Genomic DNA, 21350 nt, shown 5'->3' with positions numbered 1-21350 from the left:
AGGGCTTTTCTTCTCAAAACCTTCTCCAGTTTTGAAAAGTGGCATGTCCAGAGCATGTATATGTTATGGTGTGTGCATTTGAGCCCATGGGCAGAAGTGGAAAACAGTACATGTTGGCTGGCAGTGGGTCCAGCAGATATCGAGCTGTATTTACTTCAGCCGCAATGAAATGATATCACCCTTCTCTAGAAACCCACGTGAAACATTGCAATAAAGTTAACTGAGAATGTTACTGTCTTTTAATTCATTTTTATTGATTTACCTTGAAAATATCTGTTATATTTGCTATGACTTATGCTTGAGACAGCAAGCTGTTCCGCGTACTATTTGCTAACTGGCTGGTTGCCAAATGTTTCTTGAATTGTGCACTAAAAGGAAACTGTTGAAATTGGTACAGGACACTGCAGTTCTCTGTAATATTCCATTTCCATTTCTAAGCACTAAGAGGCTGACAAATCCACCATTACAATCATGAAGTTGCCTGGATTTGCTTCTCTGGCAGTGGTGGGGCAAGCGAGGTGCCAGTGGGGGGTGCTGTCTGTTTCATTTCTCCAATCTGGGTGGGCTGACTCTGGGGGTTAGGCGATCTCGTAGGTAAACTGGTCCCAGGTTGTTAAGGGCTTTATACGCTAATGGGAATACCTTGAACTCTGCCTGGTACCCCATCCAGGATAGGCAATGGACCAATTTCTTGGACACGGGGACCACAGTGCATCCATCTTGCCAGGTTTCAACCTCAGCTTGATTTTATTCATCCATTTCACCACTGCTTCCAGGCAATGGCCCAGGTACTGTGCAGCCTCTCTGGATTCAGATGTTATGGCAAAGTAGAACTGAGTGTCGTCAGCATACTGATGGCACCTCACTCCCAAACTCCTACTGACCTCTCCCAATGGATTCATGTAGATATTAAATAGCATTGGAAATAAGCACTCCATAATGGCGCCACAAGATGCCCCCCAAACACTGTCCCAAAGCTTTTGCAAAGTTTTTTGCAGATACAGTCACTCTGATTAGGAAGGAGGTAGCCACAAGACGGCCCCCCAAACAGTAATCCACAGCTATTCTCGGGACTTGCCATGATACATTTCTTTGCTTTTATATTGATTTTTAATCAAAGCAAATTAAAAAAAACACCAGAGTTATAAGAAAAAAATACACATAGTAAATCAATTGCCATAATATAAATTGATATATGCCATTCAATTGGGTACCCAGCTACATCATTGTGCCAGCAGAAGACTTAATGTTAATGCAATGGGATTTCTCTCCTGCTTGCTTTCCCTACCTGGGTCTCCCACTGTGTTGCCTATGTTGTTCTGGTGGATTTGGGAAATCCCTAGGGCAGGTTAGGCTATGCAGAGGAGGAGGAGAGAGAAGGGAAGACCGTTCTGCTGCACAAGGGGAATGTAAGAAGCAGCTGCTGGATCAGGCCAATGGCCCACCAGGTCCATCATCCTGTTCTGCATATGTCCTGCATTATCCTTCTTTTTAAAAGTATCAAGATCTTTCCAAACCACTGTGATCTCAATAGAATGAATATCGCTACAAAAGTCGAATGCCTGCCCCTCTCTCTGCCAAGCGGTGGCAAAAGCCATGGGGTCCCAGGCACCCACACAGGGTCTGTGTTTCTTTGGAGAATTGAGGATGCAGCAGAGACTGTCGAGGCTTTAAGAAATATGGTTTATTAAGCTATGTACACCTTTGATTTGCGTGAAGGGAGTCTAGATATTACAATTATGGGCATGTCAAGAGGGACTTGTACCCCACAGCAGTGAAGGCAGCCTTCAGTCAACCTTCGCAAGATGGATCCCAGCTCTTCTTCCTGCTTCTTCTTCCAAGCACCCTTTGCTTCCAGACAACCTTTTCCTGTCACCCCAAACATACACCCCATCACCTAGGTAACATCCACATCGTGGATTCCAAGTTGGCCCATCAACAACTTTGTCATATTCATAGAAAATTCAATTACCCCAATATAAATTGATATATGCCACCCAGGTTGGTTTCAACTACATCCTTGAATTAGCTCAAGAATTAATAAAAATATCTGAAGAAGTGTGCATGCACACAAAAGTTTATATTTATTTCAACTGCATCAGACCAACACGCCTACCTACCTGAATCAAAAATTAATGTTATTCATGTTATTAATTAATGTTATTGCAATGGAATTTCTCTCCTCCTTGTTTGTGATTCAAGGACCCGCCACCGGCTTGGGGATAAGAAAGAGACATGGACATGGTATATTAGGTTAATGGGCTAAAAATGGCCACAACTTTATTAATTACAGCATGTGAGAGGTATTGGCTTAGGCATTGGATAAAATTGGATCTGACGAAAACCAGCAGCGGAATGAAAGGGAAGTGCTACCGCAGCTACGTTTGGGCAGCAAAACTCCACCCCCAAGCCTACAGCTGGTTGGCTGGCTGCCTGGGGGTGTGGCGCAGCAGCCAGTTCAGCTGGGCAGGGGGCTGGAACGCCCCCTGCCAATGTGGGAAACGGCTCCTGCCCACAACTCCTCCCCTCTGTAAGGAGGAGAGGCTTTTTCCCACTTGGGTGTCCTTGATTTCTCTGGTGCATTTGGGAAATCCCCGAGGGAGGCAGGTTAGGCTATGCAGAAGAGGACTGGACAATTTTTTTCAAGAAGAGTCCATTTTTATTCACCCTGTTGCTCTCTCTTTCTTACCCAGGGAATCCAACAAGAATGTGGCTGTGAAGTATGGAGGTCAATGTATTCAGATTCAGGTAAGCAGCATGACTGTGTTATTCTAGATATTGGGAGTGGCAGGTATCAATCCTCTCTTAACAGAATTGGAAGCAAAAAAACCTTCATTTTTGCAGTTGTGGAATTTTTTATAAGGTATCAAGAGTGAAAGAAGGCATAAACTTAGTATGTTTAGACAGAATTGGGCAAAGTTTATTGAATACTGAAATAACAAAGCGCATGCTTCATTTGAACCAAAATATTTATTTGAGATAATATAATGCATATGAAATTATGACTGTTGTGTTTCCTATTTCTTCATTTTTTTGGTTTTTGTTTCTTTGTTGCAAATATGTATGACTCTACAAAACTGAATACAAATTGCACTTTAAAAAATAAGTTATGTTGAGCTGGTGAGCAAATGTAAAAGTTTGGTGGGTACATCACTATTTCTTTTGTAAAGTGGAACTTAGTTTTATTTAACAGGGTGACAGATTTAGAATGCCACTCTTTTTGCAGGACTATTGCAAGGACTTTGGCCCAGATAAAACATACTGCACCCTGGAATTTATGCCTCCCTGTGGTTCTGATGGAAAGGTCTATGGCAACCAGTGTAATTTCTGCTTTAATGTCCGGTACGTATAGAAATAATTATTTCTTTTTATAAAACAAATTAAAGTGATGATAACATGATAGAAGAGAAAGATATATTCAAAACCTCCAAATTGTTCCATATCTACTTACGATGACACTGGGAATGTTTTGGTAGGATGAGAAGTAAGTCACCATACATATATCCTTACTGTGTTTTTATATTTTGTTGGAAGCTGCCCAGAGTGGCTGGGGCAACCCATTCAGATGTGTGAGGTAACGACAACAACAACAGTGATTCTCCAGAGGTGGGATACAGCCACATATTCAAATTCCTTGATTCACTTTTGTCAGTTGAAAGGCATAAAAATATGGTCTCATAATCATGCTTCCATCCAGACCATGGTTAGGCAAACTCAGGCCCAGGGGCTGGATCCGGCCCAATCACCTTCTAAATCCAGCCCATGGATGGTCCGGGAATCAGTGTGGTTTACATGAGTAGAAGGTGCCCTTTTATTTAATATGCATCTCTGGGTTATTTGTGGGGCATAGGAATTCGTTCATTTTTTTCTCCAAAATATAGTGCAGTACCCCACAAGGTCTGAGGGCCCCCTGCTGAGAAAGTTTGCTGACCCCTAATCCAGACTATACTTTGAAGTTTTTTCCTAATTTGTAAACTCTCACAAAAATATGGTGTCTGTGTTACTGATCAACCCATGATTTGCCAAGCAACTATGGCATCACCCAGACTATACATACCACTTTAAACTATGGTTTCTCCTAAGGAATCCTGGGAAGTGTAGTCTGTTGTTTGCAGCTGAGAGTTGTTAGGAAACTCTATTCCCCTTACAGAACTACAATTCCCAGAGTTCCATGGAATAAGGAATTCTCTGGGAATTGTAGCTCTCTGAAGGGACCTTTAACAAAGTACGCTGCTGCATAGTGCAGATGTTGCTGAAGTAAGGTATTCCGAAACAACGCTGCTCATATTGACAGTTCCACTTGCAATGTCTGTTGTGTTTATTGAAATGGGAAGATTTTACTAGTCAGAATTCTGACTGATTTTCTGTGGTGAAAATGGCTTACATTAGGAACCAAAATGTTCCCTTGCAGTTCTAGGGGACAAGATGGAATGCAAGTTATTGTGTTTCTCAAACTAAGAGTGAGGAGGAGAAAGCTGCTTGGCTTCATGATTTTGCTGGTGGGTTTGGATCTGTTGGCCTGTTAGTGCTTTTCCAAGCAGTAGATGCTTTTCAGATTCCACTGAGGTCTCGTATCTCTTCCATGTATTTATGGAAGTTTCTGCAGCCTTGATGATGAAATCTCCCAATTTCTGAGAAATATTTACACATGCAAATGTGATTACACAAGACTGCAATGTCTTGTACCAATTTTAATGGTTTCCCTTTCAATACACATTCCACGTGTATGCAATAAACATTTGGCAACCTGCTTCTTAAGAACTACGGCTTCTGGTGTGATGATGACATTGCTGTTGCAGGTCACAAGAAATGAGGTAGAAACAAAACAGTTTTAGAAATGTTGGGATTCTTTTGATCATAGGCAATTGTTTTAGTACAAAGAAAAACAAAGGAGCCTTACTCGTTCAGCATGTAAGCCATAAAATAAAAGAGGTATTGTTCTCCCAGAAAGCAATACAAACAAATTATATTCGTCAAACACTTATTATTTCAAATTGATTAAATCTAGAAATGACTATATGCTAGGATTTTGATTAATTGGGATATAGATTACAATACAAGCTGCAGGACTGTGCCAGACAGAGAATTCCTGGACTGTCATATCCAAACCAGTCTGGTTGGCTTAGTGAAGAGCAAACCTGTTAACATGACAAAAGGCTTTGATGGGCCATCATGGAAGAATCCACGATGTGGATGTTAACAAGGTGATGGCGTGTATGTTTGAGGTGACAGGAAAAGGGAGTCTGGAAGCAAAGGATGCTGGGGGGAAGAAGTAGCAGGAAGAAGAACTGGGCTCCATCTTGGGAAGACCTGCTGAAGGCTGTCTTTGCTGCTGTAAGGGGGCGAAGGGACTGTTACTTGCAATGCTGCAGAAAGCTGTTTTGATGCTGAGATGTTGCTGTTTGATGAGCCTGGAGAGGGGCCAAGCTTGGAGGACCCCAGACCCACCAGAGGGGGTGCAGGTTATCGTCCTGGGAGCCCCATTGCTGAGAGAAGCCTCTTTCTCCAAAGGCTACTACCAAAAGTTGTTTACTCAAAGAAGCTCAGGAGCCTTCCCGTGAGAAGCTGGCTGCAGTGGAAGCCTTCAAGGTCGGCCATCTGGAGAGAGGAGAGATAAGAGCCATGGACTTGTGTGAGAACGTTGAGAGAAGTCCAGTCTCCATGGCAACTGAGAGTTGCAACAATGGCTACTGTGAAGGACGTCGACACAGATCCCAGTCAAGGGGACAGTGAGAGGGGGGTTGTTGCTATGGCGACCCAGAAATGTCAACACAACGATCCTCTAGCAGTCATAATTGACTCAGGAGCGACACATACTTTAGTGCCATCTCCTGGTCTTTTACGGAACCGCAGGAGAGTTGAGACTGGAAAGTTTTGTATCGTAGCAGACGGTTCGAAAACGAAACTGACTGAGACAGGGTTGTTTTACTGTCCTTTTCTTAAGCAAGAAGTCAAGGCTTTTGTAGTGCCTGGTTTGACTAATTGTCTGTTAAGTGTACATGATTTGCTTAAAGAAGGGTTTAAAATTTCTTTTGCAGGTGATAGGTGCGATTTCTATAAGAATGGAGAACATGTCTATACAGTGCATGCTAAAGACAATTTGTTTACTGTTAATCTGTCTTTGTCCACAGGTGAAGAGGACGCAGAAGACGCCAAGGGGCAATGTGTGAATGTAGCGCCCCACAATGGTTGTTCACATATTTGGCATCGCCGTTTTGCCCACACGGGGTGGTCATTTCTCAGGAAAGCCCCAAGTTTAACCGAAGGGTGCGAATTTAAGAGTTGTGACAAGTTTTTAGATTGCAATGCGTGTAAACAGTCTAAAATTGTAACTTGCTCCTATCCGAAGTCAGAGAGACGAACCACACAACCTTTTGAGTTGATTCACTCAGATTTGTGTGGCCCAATGTCGGTGGAATCATTGGGGAAGTCAAAATTCTCTCTGCTTCTGATTGACGATTTTTCGAGAAATTCTTGGACCTTTGCTTTGAGAAGCAAAGCAGAGGCAGCAAAGGTGATCAGGGATTGGATCACAGCAGTGGAGGTGACATATTCCACCAAAGTAAAAAGTTTTCAAAGTGATTGAGGTTCAGAATTCACTGGTTCTGCTTTGCAGGATTTCTTTAGGGAGAAGGGGATAAGCCACAGACTCACTGCTCCTTACTCTCCGCAACAGAATGGCGTGGCAGAGAGGAAGAACAGGACGGTGCAAGAAGCAGTGTCTGCGATCCTGTGGGACGCAGGGCTACCCCAAAAGTTCTGGTCTGAAGCTTGGAAATATGTGGTACATACACAGAACGGAGTGTACAACTCCAGTGTGGGAAATACACCGTATTTCTTACTGAATGGAAAAAGCCCAAGGTTAATTACTTCCGTGTGTTTGGTTGTGAAGCCTGGGTGCTTATTCCAAAGGCTCTACGCAAGAAAGGCGAGCCAAGGGCAAAGAGGATGATCTTTGTAGGGTATGAGCCTGGCTCAAAGGCCTGGAGGTTTGCATACCCTAGTGGTGATCAGTCAAGACTGGTTGTGAGTAATAGTGCTGAGTTCTGTGAACAAGCTGGTTGGGAACGTCTGCACGCAAATCCAGACGTGATTTTGCAACAGTCCTATGACTCAGACGTTGAGGAGGAAGAAGAAGTGGTTGCAAGGGACCAAGGTCCAGAGCAACAAAGTCCAAGGCAGGGACAGCTTAGGATCCCTCAGAGGGGGGAACCTAGAACACCTCCTCAGGCAAGTGTCAAGCTTGAGCAAAAGAGTGAGCCTTCTTCACCCGTTGAGCCAGCTGTGAAGCCCAAGAGGCACAGCAGGTCAGAGGGGGAAGATGCTGAGGTTGAGGAAGGAGAAGCAGTGTCACCAAGGTTCACACTGAGGAGATCAGCGAGGACAAGGAGACCTCCTGATCGGTATGAGGCTTCAGGTGTCTGGGTAGGTTCAGCTAGATGTGAACCTGATTCCTTTGAGGATATTCAGAGTTTACCTGAGGAAGAAGCAGTTGAGTGGCACAAGGCAATGGACAAAGAGATGAAGCCCATGAAAGATCTAGGTGTTTTTTCACTCACAGAGTTGCCACCAGGCAAACAGGCTGTAGGTTGCAGGTGGGTTTACTGTTTGAAACCCACTGGACAACCACAGTGTAGAGCAGAGACTCAGAGAACGCTTGTAGCTTGTGAAGCACTGAGAGTTCGGAATGTGTGTCAAAGCGTTCAGGAGGGATTAGTAGCGCTGAAGTATTGTCCCTCTGCGAAGAACCTAGCTGATGGCTTCACGAAGCCACTCTCCTTCCAGAGACATGGAGAGTTTTACGAAGGTCTAGGTTTGCAACGACCAAAGGTCGATTTTGCCCTCAGATCCGAGGCAAGAGGGGGTGTTGAGAGCAGTAAGGAGTTAAACTGCTGTGCCTCGGCTCTGAAAGGGAGGGCTTACCAGGGACGTAAGCCAGGAAGTGACGTGAGCAGTCTGGAATGCTCTGTGTGTTCTGTGGGAAATCGAAAGTGTTCTCTGTTGAGCTGTGTGCTCAGACAGTAAGGAGCTAAAAATGCAGCTCCACTCCGGAGTATAGTTTTTCAGTTTGTTTGCGTGTTTTTTGTAACAATAAAAGAAGCTACAGAAAGAAATCTGCCTTGCTCGTTAATCAAGCCTTATCACACGCTGTTGCGCAATTCTGCTGAAGTGTTTTACTGCCGAAGAAGTGTATGCAGAGGTCCGTGCGGCGGAGGCGTGCCGGACGACAAGGTGAACATAAATCAGTCTGGAGAGATTTATGGGCAGCACTCGGACTTTTTAATTAACTCCTCTACACAAGTCCCTCTTGAAATAGCCATAATTGTAAGATCTGGACCCCCTCCATGCAGATTGAAGGTGTATATAGCTTAAGAAAACATATTTCTTAAAGCCACAACAGTCTCCGCCGCATCCTCAATTCTCCAAAGAAACACAGACCCTGTGTGGGCGCCTGGGACCCCATGGGCTTTTGCCTCCACTTGGCAGAGAAATGGGCAGACACTCGACTTTGGTAACAATATTCATTCTATTGAGATCACAGTGGTTTGGAAATTTCTTGATACTTCTAAAAAGAAGGATGATGCAACCATCATTCAGCAAAACTTTAGAACTAAGGAGTTGCAATACAATTTTGAGGCATGAATTCTGCTTTGTCTCCTTCCTAATCACCCCAGCGTCTCTCTCCAGCCCTTATGCCTTTGCTTATTAGCCACCCATGTATAGTCCACACCAACATCACCTCTCCATTCACCACACTAGCAGTTCTCTGGCCAATTTCCCTCATAAGTTTGTATGTGTTTTACATGATACATCTTGGCCAATTTTGGAAACAAGAAGCTGGCAGGAGAAAGTCTGGACCTTGGGTTCAGAGAGATTGAAGGTTTCCAAATCTTGGCAGAGCTATGTCCCACGTTTTCCCTCAGAGGCGCTTCTCCTGATCTTAAGCATTAAGCCTTATGAAGTAAGGCTTTACTTTCAAGAAAGAGCAAATAGGATTGAAGCCTGACACTTTATCAGATGTTTGCACAACATGTATGTACTTCCTGCCATTCCCTGCCATAAGCGTATATTCTGATGAGCAGTTGAGTAGCCTTCCAATGGCAAAGGCTGATGGGCGGACACTATTTTCTCTGCTCTGTTGAGATTTCTTGTGGAACAATACCTGTGAAAGTGAGGAGCTCTTCTGCTTTTCTCTCTCACTAAAACAAGATGGCTGCTGCATCTCAGAGATGAATGAACTTGGCAACTGGGCATATGCAGAACAGGATGATAGATCTGGTGGGCCATTGGCCTGATCCAGCAGCTGCTTCTTATGTTCCCCTTGGGCAGCAGAACCGTCTCCCCTTCTCTCCTCCTCCTCCTCTTCCTCCTCCTCTGCATAGCCTAACCTGCCCCAGAGATTTCCAAAATCCAGCAGAGCCACATAGGCGACACAGTGGGACACCAAGGTGGGGAAAGCAAGGGGGAGAGAAATCCCATAGCATTAACATTAATTCTTGCGCTGGTGCAATGATATACCTGGGTACCCACTTGAATGGCATATATCAATTCATATGATGGCAACTGAATTTTCAATGTGTACTTTTCTCTTATTTCTCTGTCTGTTTTTTTCCCCTATCAAAAATCAATAGAAAAGAAAAGAAATGCATCATAGCAGGGGGATGGGTTTTTTTAATCTGCAGAACTCAATTGCCAGAACTCAGAAATGTCATAGTCGAAAGGGAGAAGATTCCACTGATTGTTTGGCTCAGTTCCCTGATTGTGCCTTATTAGTAAGAAACTTCGACACCAATCTCTTGTCCAAATCATACAATAATTTTAAGAAAAGATAATACACCAATAAATGTATGGAGAGTTTGATAATGTTGCTGAGCTTATTTATTGATAAACCGAATTAAGATGTTGCGAGATATTCACTGGCTCACAGAGGATAAGCAAAGCGAAGAATGGATTTGTTTTGTAGTGATGCAATGAGTGGAGCTTAAAAAGAAATGGGACTTCTTTTTTTGATGTTTCATAGTCTTGTGCATCTTAAGCTTTTTTGCATTCTCCTTTGTATTTCAGTTTCAGCTTTCTTCCACTTTCGCTGATGAGAAAAAAAGAAGTAAATAAATATGAGAATTCATAAGATGCAGCTTTCATTATAACTCCTTAAAGAGAAATACTATATAGGTGAGAAAGCTTATGCCATCATTGCTCTTTGTCTTTGGGATGGGAAAGGGCTGAGGAGGAATCCTGGAAAACAGCTTCCTGTCAGCCTAGCCAATATAGAGCAAGAAAGAACAATATTCTTTTCAGGTCTACCATTTGTAGAAGTTCCCCCTTCTCCCGCCTTCATCGTACATCTGTGTCAAACTTCTCCAGGAGCAAATGTTCAGACTTTTCCTAGAGCAATTCCAAGATCCACATTAAGAAAACACCTAGTGTAGGCCTTTGTAATGTAGGCCTTCATAATAATGTTCTTACTATCCCCTAATTGTGGGACGTGGGTGGCGCTGTGGGTTAAACCACAGAGCCTAGGACTTGCCGATCAGAAGGTCGGCGGTTCAAATCCCCGCGATGGATGAGCTCCCGTTGCTCGGTCCCAGCTCCCGCTGACCTAGCAGTTCAAATGCACGTCACAGTGCAAGTAGATAAGTAGGTACCGCTCCGGCGGGAAAGTAAACGGCGTTTCCGTTCACTGCTCTGGTTCACCAGAAGCGGCTCAGTCATGCTGGCCACATGACCCAGAAGCTGTACGCCGGCTCCCTTGGCCAATAAAGCAAAATGAACGCTGCAACCCAGAGTTGGTCACAACTGGACCTAATGGTCAGGGGTCCCTTTACCTTTATCCCCTAATTCCCTGATGGCTTTTTTGGTTTTTTTTCTTCTGGGCCAACCCTACTACCTTTTGCGTTGAGTCTGGCCTGGTGGGATGGCAATAGAGCCCTCCTGGGCATATTTCCCCTGCCCCCCCATCACTCTTAGCGGGAGCAATAAGAGTGCCAGAAGGGTGGTGCATGTGAATAGCCCTCCCAAGCCACTCCATCTTCAAATTCAGGGCTACCTACAGATTAGCTCTGCTCACCATGTTCCTTTGGGTCTCATAAGCAACACAAAACTCAGGGCCATGGCTTAGAACCTGACATTCTGCAAAATGATTCCTGCACTTCCCAGGGGAGGGGTGTCCCCCTGCTTGACTTTCCTTCTACATGGGTGCTGATTCTCTTTATCTTTTCCATTCTTTTATTTACATCTCACCTCATGGAACTTTGAAGTGTCAGGCATAGCTCTAATGGCTTTAGCCCAAACGTAGCAGAGTTTTCCTGCACAGCAAAGAAGCTAGTTGCGGTGGAAATGACTAGTCAGCTAGACTCAGAATAACTATTTACAGGATTTATTAAAAGGGAAAAGAAACCAGCAGAGTTTCTACATACAAAAACAAAGCAAAATAAATCCTTTCTTTCTCTCTCACTCTTAACCATACACAGCACTCCTACTCCTACTCCTACTCCTACTCCTACTCCTACTCCTAACACACCTAACCCACCTAACACCAAACTGTGCTAGCATTCCTAGATAACAGAGTTGAGTGCTGGTCGTTAACCAATCAGAGTAAGTAGTTTCTAGGTCAAGCAGACCTTGGCTTTCTGCCAAGAGTAAATTGACACTGCCTTGAGTTAATTGTGTGAAGCCAGAATCTGTAAGTTTTCATGAGAATCAATTAACAGAAACTGAACATCACCATGCTTAGTGCAAATATAATCATGTACTTTTTAACTTCCAACAAAGGTGTCGGGGGGGGGGGAGATTCCTGCACTGCATGAGGTTGGACTAAATGACTCTCAGGGTCCCTTCTAACTCTATGATTCCATGATATACTCACATATATGCATTGCAGAAGACACACTTGTTGCCGTAGGTCTTGCCATCAGAACCGCAGTGGGCCTGGTACTCCATGGTGCATATTTGGTTTGGATACCCTTTGCAATATTTCTGAAGACAAAGGACACGACAGCTTAACCTTTGGACTACCCATTGTGGGCACTTACACCTGTCAAATTATGGATCCTCAGTACCAGGGATTTCATGCAAGACACCTTAAAGTTTAAAATATTGCAGGGTTAGAACAGGTACAAATTTTTTCATGCTGTGAAACAAAATTTGCAGACATGGTAGTCCCCTCAGAGAAGATTAATCTTGCCAAATTGCGAGTCAGCAGCTCTAGGGGTTTCATGCTAGACACATTTAACGGTTGTTTTTGCAAAAAAATACTTTAAAAAAACCACATGGGTGCCTGGATTCCTAAGACAGTGGCCAAATAACATGTCTGCAAGGTTGGGCGGTCTGTCTAGTAATAACAGAATAACCCCAGTAGGCTACTACAGAACACAAGCTGAGACTTTCTTACAAACTGTAGGTAGCAACTGGAACTAATAATAATCCCACCGCCTTTTTTTAAAAAAAGGGATGGGACTAGAGATGTGAAATCCTGGGAAAAACCCAGCTCTTGTATGTTATATTTGTGTCAATGTGTTTTTGTTGCCTGTATTTTAAATTCTATTATAAAAATTGACACATTCATAAACACACACACACACACACACAGAATATTTTAAAATTCCAAAAGAAGTATAAATTCACTTATCTTAACTCCATGCTACTTCCATGTTCTATCATAAGAATAAATGATTTCCCACTTACCTTTTCAAATGATGCTTTCACAACAACATCTAGAGGCAAAACACAGAAAATGTGAAAATTATTTCGCAAATCCATATGCTGCATAATAGTCCATTTGATAACATTTATTTCTAGGAACTGAAAAGTGGAGTGCATTGTATCTTGTACATCCTATGTTATCCTAAAAAGTGCCTTGGCAATATGCAATTTCCTTTAAATGTCACTGAGCATGGATAGGAAGACAAGCAAATCAATGGGAAATGGTTCAGTCCATTAACTACACTAAATACAAATAAAGACTCTCCTCCTGCAAGAGAGGGGAGTGGTTGTGGTTGGGAGCCAGACTCCACCTCAAGCAGGGGGCGTTAGCCCCCTGCCTCCCACTCACCTGACTGGCGCCTATGCCCACGGGCCTGCGAGGTGCCTGCGAGGGGGCGTGTTTAGCAGCCTAAATTGCTGCAGCACCAGCCTTACGGCCTCACTTTTTGTCGTCCCATCGCGAATCACCCACCCTCCACTCCCTTAGAGCTCAGGGTCTCAGTTTTCTTTTGGCCTTGCTATGGACCTTAGGTTGGTTGCCCTGGTTGTCCGGGGGGGCTGGTAGGAATTTTTCCATTTGGCATTAGGCTTTTTGTTTTTTTTGCCTACCTCGTAGCAATCGTCACAACTTTCGTGGTATTGGTGGGTAGGTTAGGCATTGGAATAATGTGTTGTGGTGTGTTGAAGGGCTAGGTGTGGCCATCGCCTGCGCCTTCAATTTTGGGTATTCCGTTAAAGGAATCTGGCGGTCGTGTATTCTGTCTGATGCCTGCTTGGCGGGAGGCCATGGCACGACCCTCGGTGACATCAGGGGAGAGCCCATAGTTGGATTAGCATCAACAGGCTCGACCTACTGGTTAATAAACCCCCCTTGTTTTAGACTCAGCTGACGTAATCCAATGCCTAAGCCAATACCTTTTCACTTGCTGTAATCAATAAAGTTGTGGCCTTTTCTTGCCCATTAACCTTATATCACGTGTCCTTGTGTTTTCATTCCACTACGCGGGGATCGGGTCCTCGAACAACAACTGTATATACTGGTTTCGTCCATAACTAACTGGGACCCAGTTCTGTTGATTTCCCTTGAATGCCTTGCTGTGGTGCTTTGCGTGTTTAGAATCATGGCTAGGTCCACTTTTTATGTCACAAGAGCCACGTGGAGACCATGAAGAAAGGAGGGAGCATGGTGGTGGTAGCTTCAGGGATCATTAATGTTTCGAGTCTCAGTTTTCAAAAAGGCTCCTATTGTGTGAATAGTGGTGGGCACCTTGTGCAATGTAGAGCCCTGATGTAGAGTATCTTTATTTGATAGAGTTAATCTCAAATAGCAAGGCATTCATTCTGGTTCTTCCTGCCATGTATAATTTCATATAGGAGGAACCTTGAGAACAGACATGTTTCAGTGTTCAAAAGAATGAGAAAAAGGTACAAGTGTGTGTGTGTTTTGGGGGGATGTGTGTCCCTGTCCTTAGTGTCCCTATGTTTGACTACAATGTCCCCTCCTTCCATTAGCTTTCTGCCAGTGAACACCAACATTTGCAGGGAGATTTTAACTGGATTTGGCCACCACAGGTGGAGCCTTCCTACACTCATTTGAAGACATGAATAGTCCATGGACTATTTGGTCCCTACACCTTTCTGAGAAAGAGAACGTATGCAATATGAAATATGACTCACCTGAGTACAAAAAGAAGACCATCAGAGTGAGGAGGAAAAAGCTGCCTGGCTTCATGATGATGCTGGTGAGTTTAGTTCTGTCTGCCTCTTAGTGTTTTTCCAAGCAGTAGATGCTTCTCAGATTTCACTGCCTGCAGTGAGGTCTGGACTCCTTCCCTAAATATATAGACATCTTTGTGGCACCAGTGATAAATTGCATATCGTATAGCATTCGCCAAAAATAATTTAATTTATTACTGGGGAAACCAGTAGCTTAGGAAGTTGCATGCAAAGTAGCTTGTCTTGACCATAAGCCAAAGCAAGGCTGAAAAAAGACTCCAGTGACAAATTGCATGTCATATAGTATTCACAAAACAACAACAACAATTTGTTACATGTATTCTTAGCCAACACTGATTTCAGATATAAATATTCCGGGGATGGGGAGTTTAGATGTCGCTATCATGAAAACCCATGGAAAGCGCCCTAGTTGTTCAACATGTAAGCTATAAAATAATAGAGGTATTGTAAAGGTTGTCCAAGGAAGCAGTAGAAAAACGGTATATACGTCAAACAGACCTATTATCTTTAATTATTTGAAAACCCCAGAAGTGGAAAACAAGCACAGAGAAAACAAGATTTGGTGATAGGAGAAAACAAGCCATGAATGTATGGCGTGAGCATCTTGGATTTCCATTGTTTGAGGCCATTTTCTTCTGAATAGAAGTTACTGGGAAAACAGCAGCTGGGTCCAGTGTTTTTGCCCTCAGGTCCTGCTGGCAGGCATCCCATAGGTATCTGGTTGTCAGCTGTGAGAACAGGATGCTGGGACAGAAGAGACATGGGCATGATCCACCAATGCTATTTTTATGTTCTTCTGATGCTCAGAGTATTCACCCAAGGTCACCTCCCCGATTTTTCTGATTCACTTTGAAATAGCATATTGCCATAGATTTAAAAGGGGACACCCCCCAAAAAACCCTAGAAATGACTATATGCTAGGATTTTGATTAATTGGGATATGGATTAAAATACAAGCTGCAGGGCTGTGCCAGACAGAGAATTCCTGGACTGTCTTATCCAAACCAGCCTGGTTGGCTTAGCAGAGAGCAAACCTGTTAACATGAGAAAAGGCTTTGATGGGCCATCATGGAAGAATCCACGATGTGGATGTTAACAAGGTGATGGAGTGTATGTTTGAGGTGACAGGAAAAGGGAGTCTGGAAGCAAAGGATGCTGGGAAGAAGAAGCAGGAAGAAGAGCTGGAATCCATCTTGGGAAGGCTGTCTAAAGGCTGTCTGAAGGCTGCCTTTGCTGCTGTAGGGTACAAGTGCCTCTTGAAATGGCCATAATTGTAAGATCTGGACTCCCTCCATGCAGATTGAAGGTGTATATAGCTTAAGAAAACATATTTCTTAAAGCCACAACAGTCTCTGTCGCATCCTCAATTCTCCAAAGAAACACAGACCCTGTGTGGGCGCCTGGGACCCCATGGGCTTTTGCCACCACTTGGCAGAGAAAGGGGCAGACACTCGACTTTGGTAACAATATTCATTCTATTGAGATCACAGTGGTTTGGAAAGATCTTGATACTTCTAAAAAGAAGGATGATGCAACCATCATTCAGCAAAACTATAGAACTAAGGAGTCGCACCTACAATTGTGAGGCATTAACTCTGCTTTGTCTCCTTCCTAATCACCCCAGCGTCTCTCTCCAGCCCTTATGCCTTTGCTTATTAGCCACCCATGTATAGTCCACACCAATTCACCACAATAGCAGTTCTCTGGTCAATTTCCCTCATAAGTTTGTATGTGTTTTACATGATAGATCTTGGCCAATTTTGGAAACAAGAAGCTGACTGAAGAAATCTGGACCTTGGGTTCGGAGAGTATTGAAGGTTCCAAATCTTGGCAGAGCTATGTCCTACTTTGTCCCTCAGAGGTGCTTCTCTTGATCCTATGCATTTTTACTCTGCAGTAAGCCTTATGAAGTAAGGATTTGCTTTCGAGGAAGAGTGAATAGGATTGAAGCCTGGGAACAACAAGAAGCTGGCAGGAGAAAGTCTGGACCTTGGGTTCAGAGAGTTTGGAGGTTTCCAAATCTTGGCTGAGTTATGTCCCACGTTTTCCCTCAGAGGCGCTTCTCCTGATCCTAAGCATTAAGCCTTATGAAGTAAGGCTTTGCTTTCAAGGAAGAGTGAATAGGATTGAAGCCTGACACTTTATCAGTGTTTGCACAACATGTGGGTACTTCCTGCCATTCCCTGCCATAAGCAGATATTCTGATGAGCAGTTGCATTGCCTTCCAGTTGCAAAGGCTGATGGGCGGACACTATTTTCTCTGCTCTGTTGAGATTTCCTTGTGGAACAATACCTGTGAAAGTGAGGAGCTCTTCTGCTTTTCTCTCTCACTAAAACAAGATGGCTGCTGCATCTCAGAGATGAATGAACTTGGCAACTGGACATATGCAGAACAGGATGATGGATCTGGTGGGCCATTGGCCTGATCCAGCAGCTGCTTCTTATGTTCCCCTTGGGCAGCAGAACCGTCTCCCTTTCTCTCCTCCTCCTCTTCCTCCTCCTCCTCTGCATAGCCTAACCTGCCCTAGGGATTTCCAAAATCCAGCAGAGCCACATAGGCGTCACAGTGGGACACCAAGGTGGGGAAAGCAAGGGGGAGAGAAATCCCATTGCATTAACATTAATTCTTCTGCTAGCACAATGTTGTAGCTGGGTACCCACTTGAATGGCATATATCAATTCATATGATGGCAACTGAATTTTCTCTGTCTGTTTTTCCCCCCCTATTAAAAACCAATAGAAAAGAAAAGAAATGCATCATAGCAGGGGGATGGGTTTTTTTAATCTGCAGAACTCAATTGCCAGAACTCAGAAATGTCATAGTCGAAAGGGAGAAGATTCCACTGATTGTTTGGCTCAGTTCCCTGATTGTGCGTTATTAGTAAGAAACTTCGACACCAATCTCTTGTCCAAATCATACAATAATTTTAAGAAAAGATAATACACCAATAAATGTATGGAGAGTTTGATAATGTTGCTGAGCTTATTTATTGATAAACCGAATTAAGATGTTGCGAGATATTCACTGGCTCACAGAGGATAAGCAAAGCGAAGAATGGATTTGTTTTGTAGTGATGCAATGAGTGGAGCTTAAAAAGAAATGGGACTTCTTTTTTTGATGTTTCATAGTCTTGTGCATCTTAAGCTTTTTTGCATTCTCCTTTGTATTTCAGTTTCAGCTTTCTTCCACTTTCGCTGATGAGAAAAAAAGAAGTAAATAAATATGAGAATTCATAAGATGCAGCTTTCATTATAACTCCTTAAAGAGAAATACTATATAGGTGAGAAAGCTTATGCCATCATTGCTCTTTGTCTTTGGGATGGGAAAGGGCTGAGGAGGAATCCTGTCTGAGATCCTGGAAAACAGCTTCCTGTCAGCCTAGCCAATATAGAGCAAGAAAGAACAATATTCTTTTCAGGTCTACCATTTGTAGAAGTTCCCCCTTCTCCCGCCTTCATCGTACATCTGTGTCAAACTTCTCCAGGAGCAAATGTTCAGACTTTTCCTAGAGCAATTCCAAGATCCACATTAAGGAAACACCTAGTGTAGGCCTTTGTAATGTAGGCCTTCATAATAATGTTCTTACTATCCCCTAATTGTGGGACGTGGGTGGCGCTGTGGGTTGAACCACAGACCCTAGGATTTGCCGATCAGAAGGTCGGCGGTTCAAATCCCCACAACGGGGTGAGCTCCCGTTGCTCGGTCCCAGCTCCTGCCAACCTAGCAGTTCAAAAGCACGTCACAGTGCAAGTAGATAAGTAGGTACCGCTCCGGCGGGAAAGTAAACGGCGTTTCCGTTCACTGCTCTGGTTCACCAGAAGCAGCTTAGTCATGCTGGCCACATGACCCAGAAGCTGTACGCCGGCTCCCTCAGCCAATAAAGCAAAATGAACGCTGCAACCCCAGAGTCGGTCACAACTGGACCTAATTGTCAGGGGTCCCTTTACCTTTATCCCCTAATTCCCTGATGGCTTTTTTGGTTATTTTTCTTCTGGGCCAACCCTACTACCTTTTGCGTTGTGTCTGGCCTGGTGGGATGGCAATAGAGCCCTTTTGGGCATATTTCCCCTGCCCCCCCCCCATCACTCTTAGCGGGAGCAATAAGAGTGTCAGGAGGGTGGTGCATGTGAATAGCCCTCCCAATCCACTCCATCTTCAAATTCAGGGCTACCTACAGATTAGCCCTGCTCACCATGTTCCTTTGGGCCTCATAAGCAACACAGAACTCAGGGCCATGGCTTAGAACCTGACATTCTGCAAAATGATTCCTGCACTTCCCAGGGGAGGGGTGTCCCCCTGCTTGACTTTCCTGCTACATGGGTGCTGATTCTCTTTTTCTTTTCCATTATTTTTATTTACATCTCACCATGCTTATTGCAAATATAATCATGTACTTTTTAACTTCCAACAAAGATGTCGGGGGGGGGGGGGAGAGATTCCTGTATTCCAGGAGGTTGGAGTACATGACTCTTGGGGTCCTTTAGACTGCATGATTCTTTGATATACTCACATATATGCATTGCAGAAGAAACACTTGTTGTCATACGTCTTGCCATCAGAAGCGCAGTGGGCCTCGTACTCCTTGGTGCATATTGGCTTTGGATACCCTTTGCAATATTTCTGAAGACAAAGGACACAACAGCTTAACCTTTGGACTACCCATTCTGGGCGCTTACACCTGTCAAATTATAGATCGTCAGTGCCAGGGATTTCATGCAAGACACCTTAAAGTTTAAAATATTGCAGGGTTAGAACAGGTACAAATTTTTTCATGCTGTGAAACAAAATTTGCAGACATGGTAGTCCCCTCAGAGAAGATTAATCTTGCCAAATTGCGAGTGAGCATCTCTAGGGGTTTCATGCTAGACACATTTAACGGTTGTTTTTGCAAAAAAAAAATACTTTAAAAAAACACACAGTGAGTGCCTGGATTCTTAAGACAGTGGCCAAATAATATGCCTGCAAAGTTGGGCGGTCTGCCTAGTAATAACTGAATAACCCCACTAGGCTACTACTGAACACAAGCTGAGACTCTCTTATAAATTGTGGGTAGCAACTGGAACTAATAATAATACCACCAACTTTTAAAGGGGTGGGATTAGAGATGTGAAATCCTGGGAAAAACCCAGCTCTTGTATGTTATATTTGTGTCGATGTGTTTTTGTTGCCTGTATTTTAAATTCTATTTTAAAAATTGACACATACACACACACACACACAGAGAGAGAGAGAGAGAGAGAATATTTTAAAATTCCAAAAGAAGTATAAATTCACTTATCTTAACTCCATGCTACTTCCATGTTCTATCATAAGAATAAATGATTTCCCACTTACCTTTTCAAATGATGCTTTCACAACAACATCTAGATGCAAAACACAGAAAATGTGAACATTATTTCGCAAATCCATATGCTGCATAATAGTCCATTTGATAACATTTATTTCTAGGAACTGAAAAGTGGGGTGCATTGTATCTTGTACATCCTATGTTATCCTAAAAAGTGCCTTGGCAATATGCAATTTCCTTCAAATGCCACTGAGCATGGATAGGAAGACAATCAAATCAATGGGAAATGGTTCAGTCCGTTAACTACACTAAATACAAATAACTGTATATACTGGTTTAGTCCATAACTAACTGGGACCCAGTTCTGTTGATTTCCCTTGAATGCCTGGCTGTGGTGCTTTGCGTGTTTAGAATCATGGCTAGGTCCACTTTTTATGTCACAAGAGCCACGAGGAGACCATGAAGAAAAGAGGGTACATGGTAGCTTCAGGGGGCATTTGTGTTTTGAGCTTCAGCTTTCAAAAAGGCTCCTATTGTGTGAAAAGTGGTGGGCGCTGTGTGCAATGTAGAGCCCTGATGTACAGCATCTTTATTTGATAGAGTAAATTTAACATAGCAAGACATTCATTCTGGTTCTTCCTGGCATGTATCATTTCATATATGAGGAACCTTGAGAACAGACATGTTTCAGTGCCCAAAAGAATGTGGGAAGGCTCAAGTGTGTATGTGTTTTGGGGGGATGTGTGTCCCTGCCCCCAGTGTCCCTATGCTTAACAACAATGTCCCCTCCTTCCGTAAGCTTTCAGACAGTGAACACCATGGTTTGCAGGGAGATTTTAACTGGATTTAGTCAACACAGGTAGAGCCTTCCTACACTCATCTGAAGACATGAATAGTCTGTGGACTGTTTGGTCCCTACACCTCTCCAAGAAAGAGAAATTTTGCAATATGAAATATTACTCACCTGAGTACAAAAAGAAGACCATCAGAGTGAGGAGGAGAAAGCTGCTTGGCTTCATGATTTTGCTGGTGGGTTTGGATCTGTTGGCCTGTTAGTGCTTTTCCAAGCAGTAGATGCTTTTCAGATTCCACTGGTTATGGATGAGGTCTCGTATCTCTTCCATGTATTTATGGAAGTTTCTGCAGCCTTGATGATGAAATCTCCCAATTTCTGAGAAATATTTACACATGCAAATGTGATTACACAAGACTGCAATGTCTTGTACCAATTTTAATGGTTTCCCTTTCAATGCACATTCCACGTGTATGCAATAAACATTTGGCAACCTGCTCCTTAAGAACTACGGCTTCTGGTGTGATGATGACATTGCTGTTGCAGGTCACAAGAAATGAGGTACAAACAAAACAGTTTTAGAAATGTTGGGATTCTTTTGATCATAGGCAATTGTTTTAGTACAAAGAAAAACAAAGGAGCCTTACTCGTTCAGCATGTAAGCCATAAAATAAAAGAGGTATTGTTGTCCCAGAAAGCAATACAAACACATTATATACGTCAAACACTTATTATTTCAAATTGATTAAAACTACAGAAGTGGAAAACAAGCATAGGGGAAACAAGATTTGCTTGATAGGAGAAAACAAGCCACGAATGTATGGCGTGAG

At 43.4% G+C, this 21350-nt stretch overlaps 1 protein-coding gene and 2 long non-coding RNA genes across 3 annotated transcripts in view; all 3 read right to left on the bottom strand.

Annotated features, from left to right (window-relative positions):
• Nucleotides 1–9856: 9856 nt before the first annotated feature.
• The window catches only part of LOC310671258 (ovomucoid-like), a 30966-nt gene continuing 19472 nt past the window's right edge, over nucleotides 9857–21350 (bottom strand). The window contains exons 5-9 of the mRNA XM_083427003.1: nucleotides 17097–17162; nucleotides 14380–14466; nucleotides 12685–12713; nucleotides 11867–11976; nucleotides 9857–10087 (exon numbers count right to left, since the gene is read on the bottom strand). Of these exons, the coding sequence (XP_083283129.1) occupies nucleotides 10033–10087; nucleotides 11867–11976; nucleotides 12685–12713; nucleotides 14380–14466; nucleotides 17097–17162 (347 nt within the window). The 3' untranslated portion in view covers nucleotides 9857–10032. The remainder of the gene's footprint in view (nucleotides 10088–11866; nucleotides 11977–12684; nucleotides 12714–14379; nucleotides 14467–17096; nucleotides 17163–21350) is intronic.
• LOC310669881 lies at nucleotides 17404–18994 on the bottom strand. The gene is made up of 2 exons (XR_014507443.1): nucleotides 18951–18994; nucleotides 17404–17634 (listed from the first exon to the last, which is right to left on the bottom strand). It is a non-coding gene; the product is annotated as an uncharacterized lncRNA (long non-coding RNA).
• LOC310669878 lies at nucleotides 19004–20814 on the bottom strand. The gene is made up of 3 exons (XR_014507442.1): nucleotides 20692–20814; nucleotides 19775–19803; nucleotides 19004–19060 (listed from the first exon to the last, which is right to left on the bottom strand). It is a non-coding gene; the product is annotated as an uncharacterized lncRNA (long non-coding RNA).

The sequence above is a fragment of the Podarcis tiliguerta genome, assembly GCF_965153285.1.
Source record: "Podarcis tiliguerta genome assembly, chromosome: 2".
Taxonomy (NCBI): domain Eukaryota; kingdom Metazoa; phylum Chordata; class Lepidosauria; order Squamata; family Lacertidae; genus Podarcis; species Podarcis tiliguerta.
The sequence above is the reverse complement of the archived record's forward strand: the minus strand, read 5'-3'. Positions and strand labels throughout refer to the sequence as shown.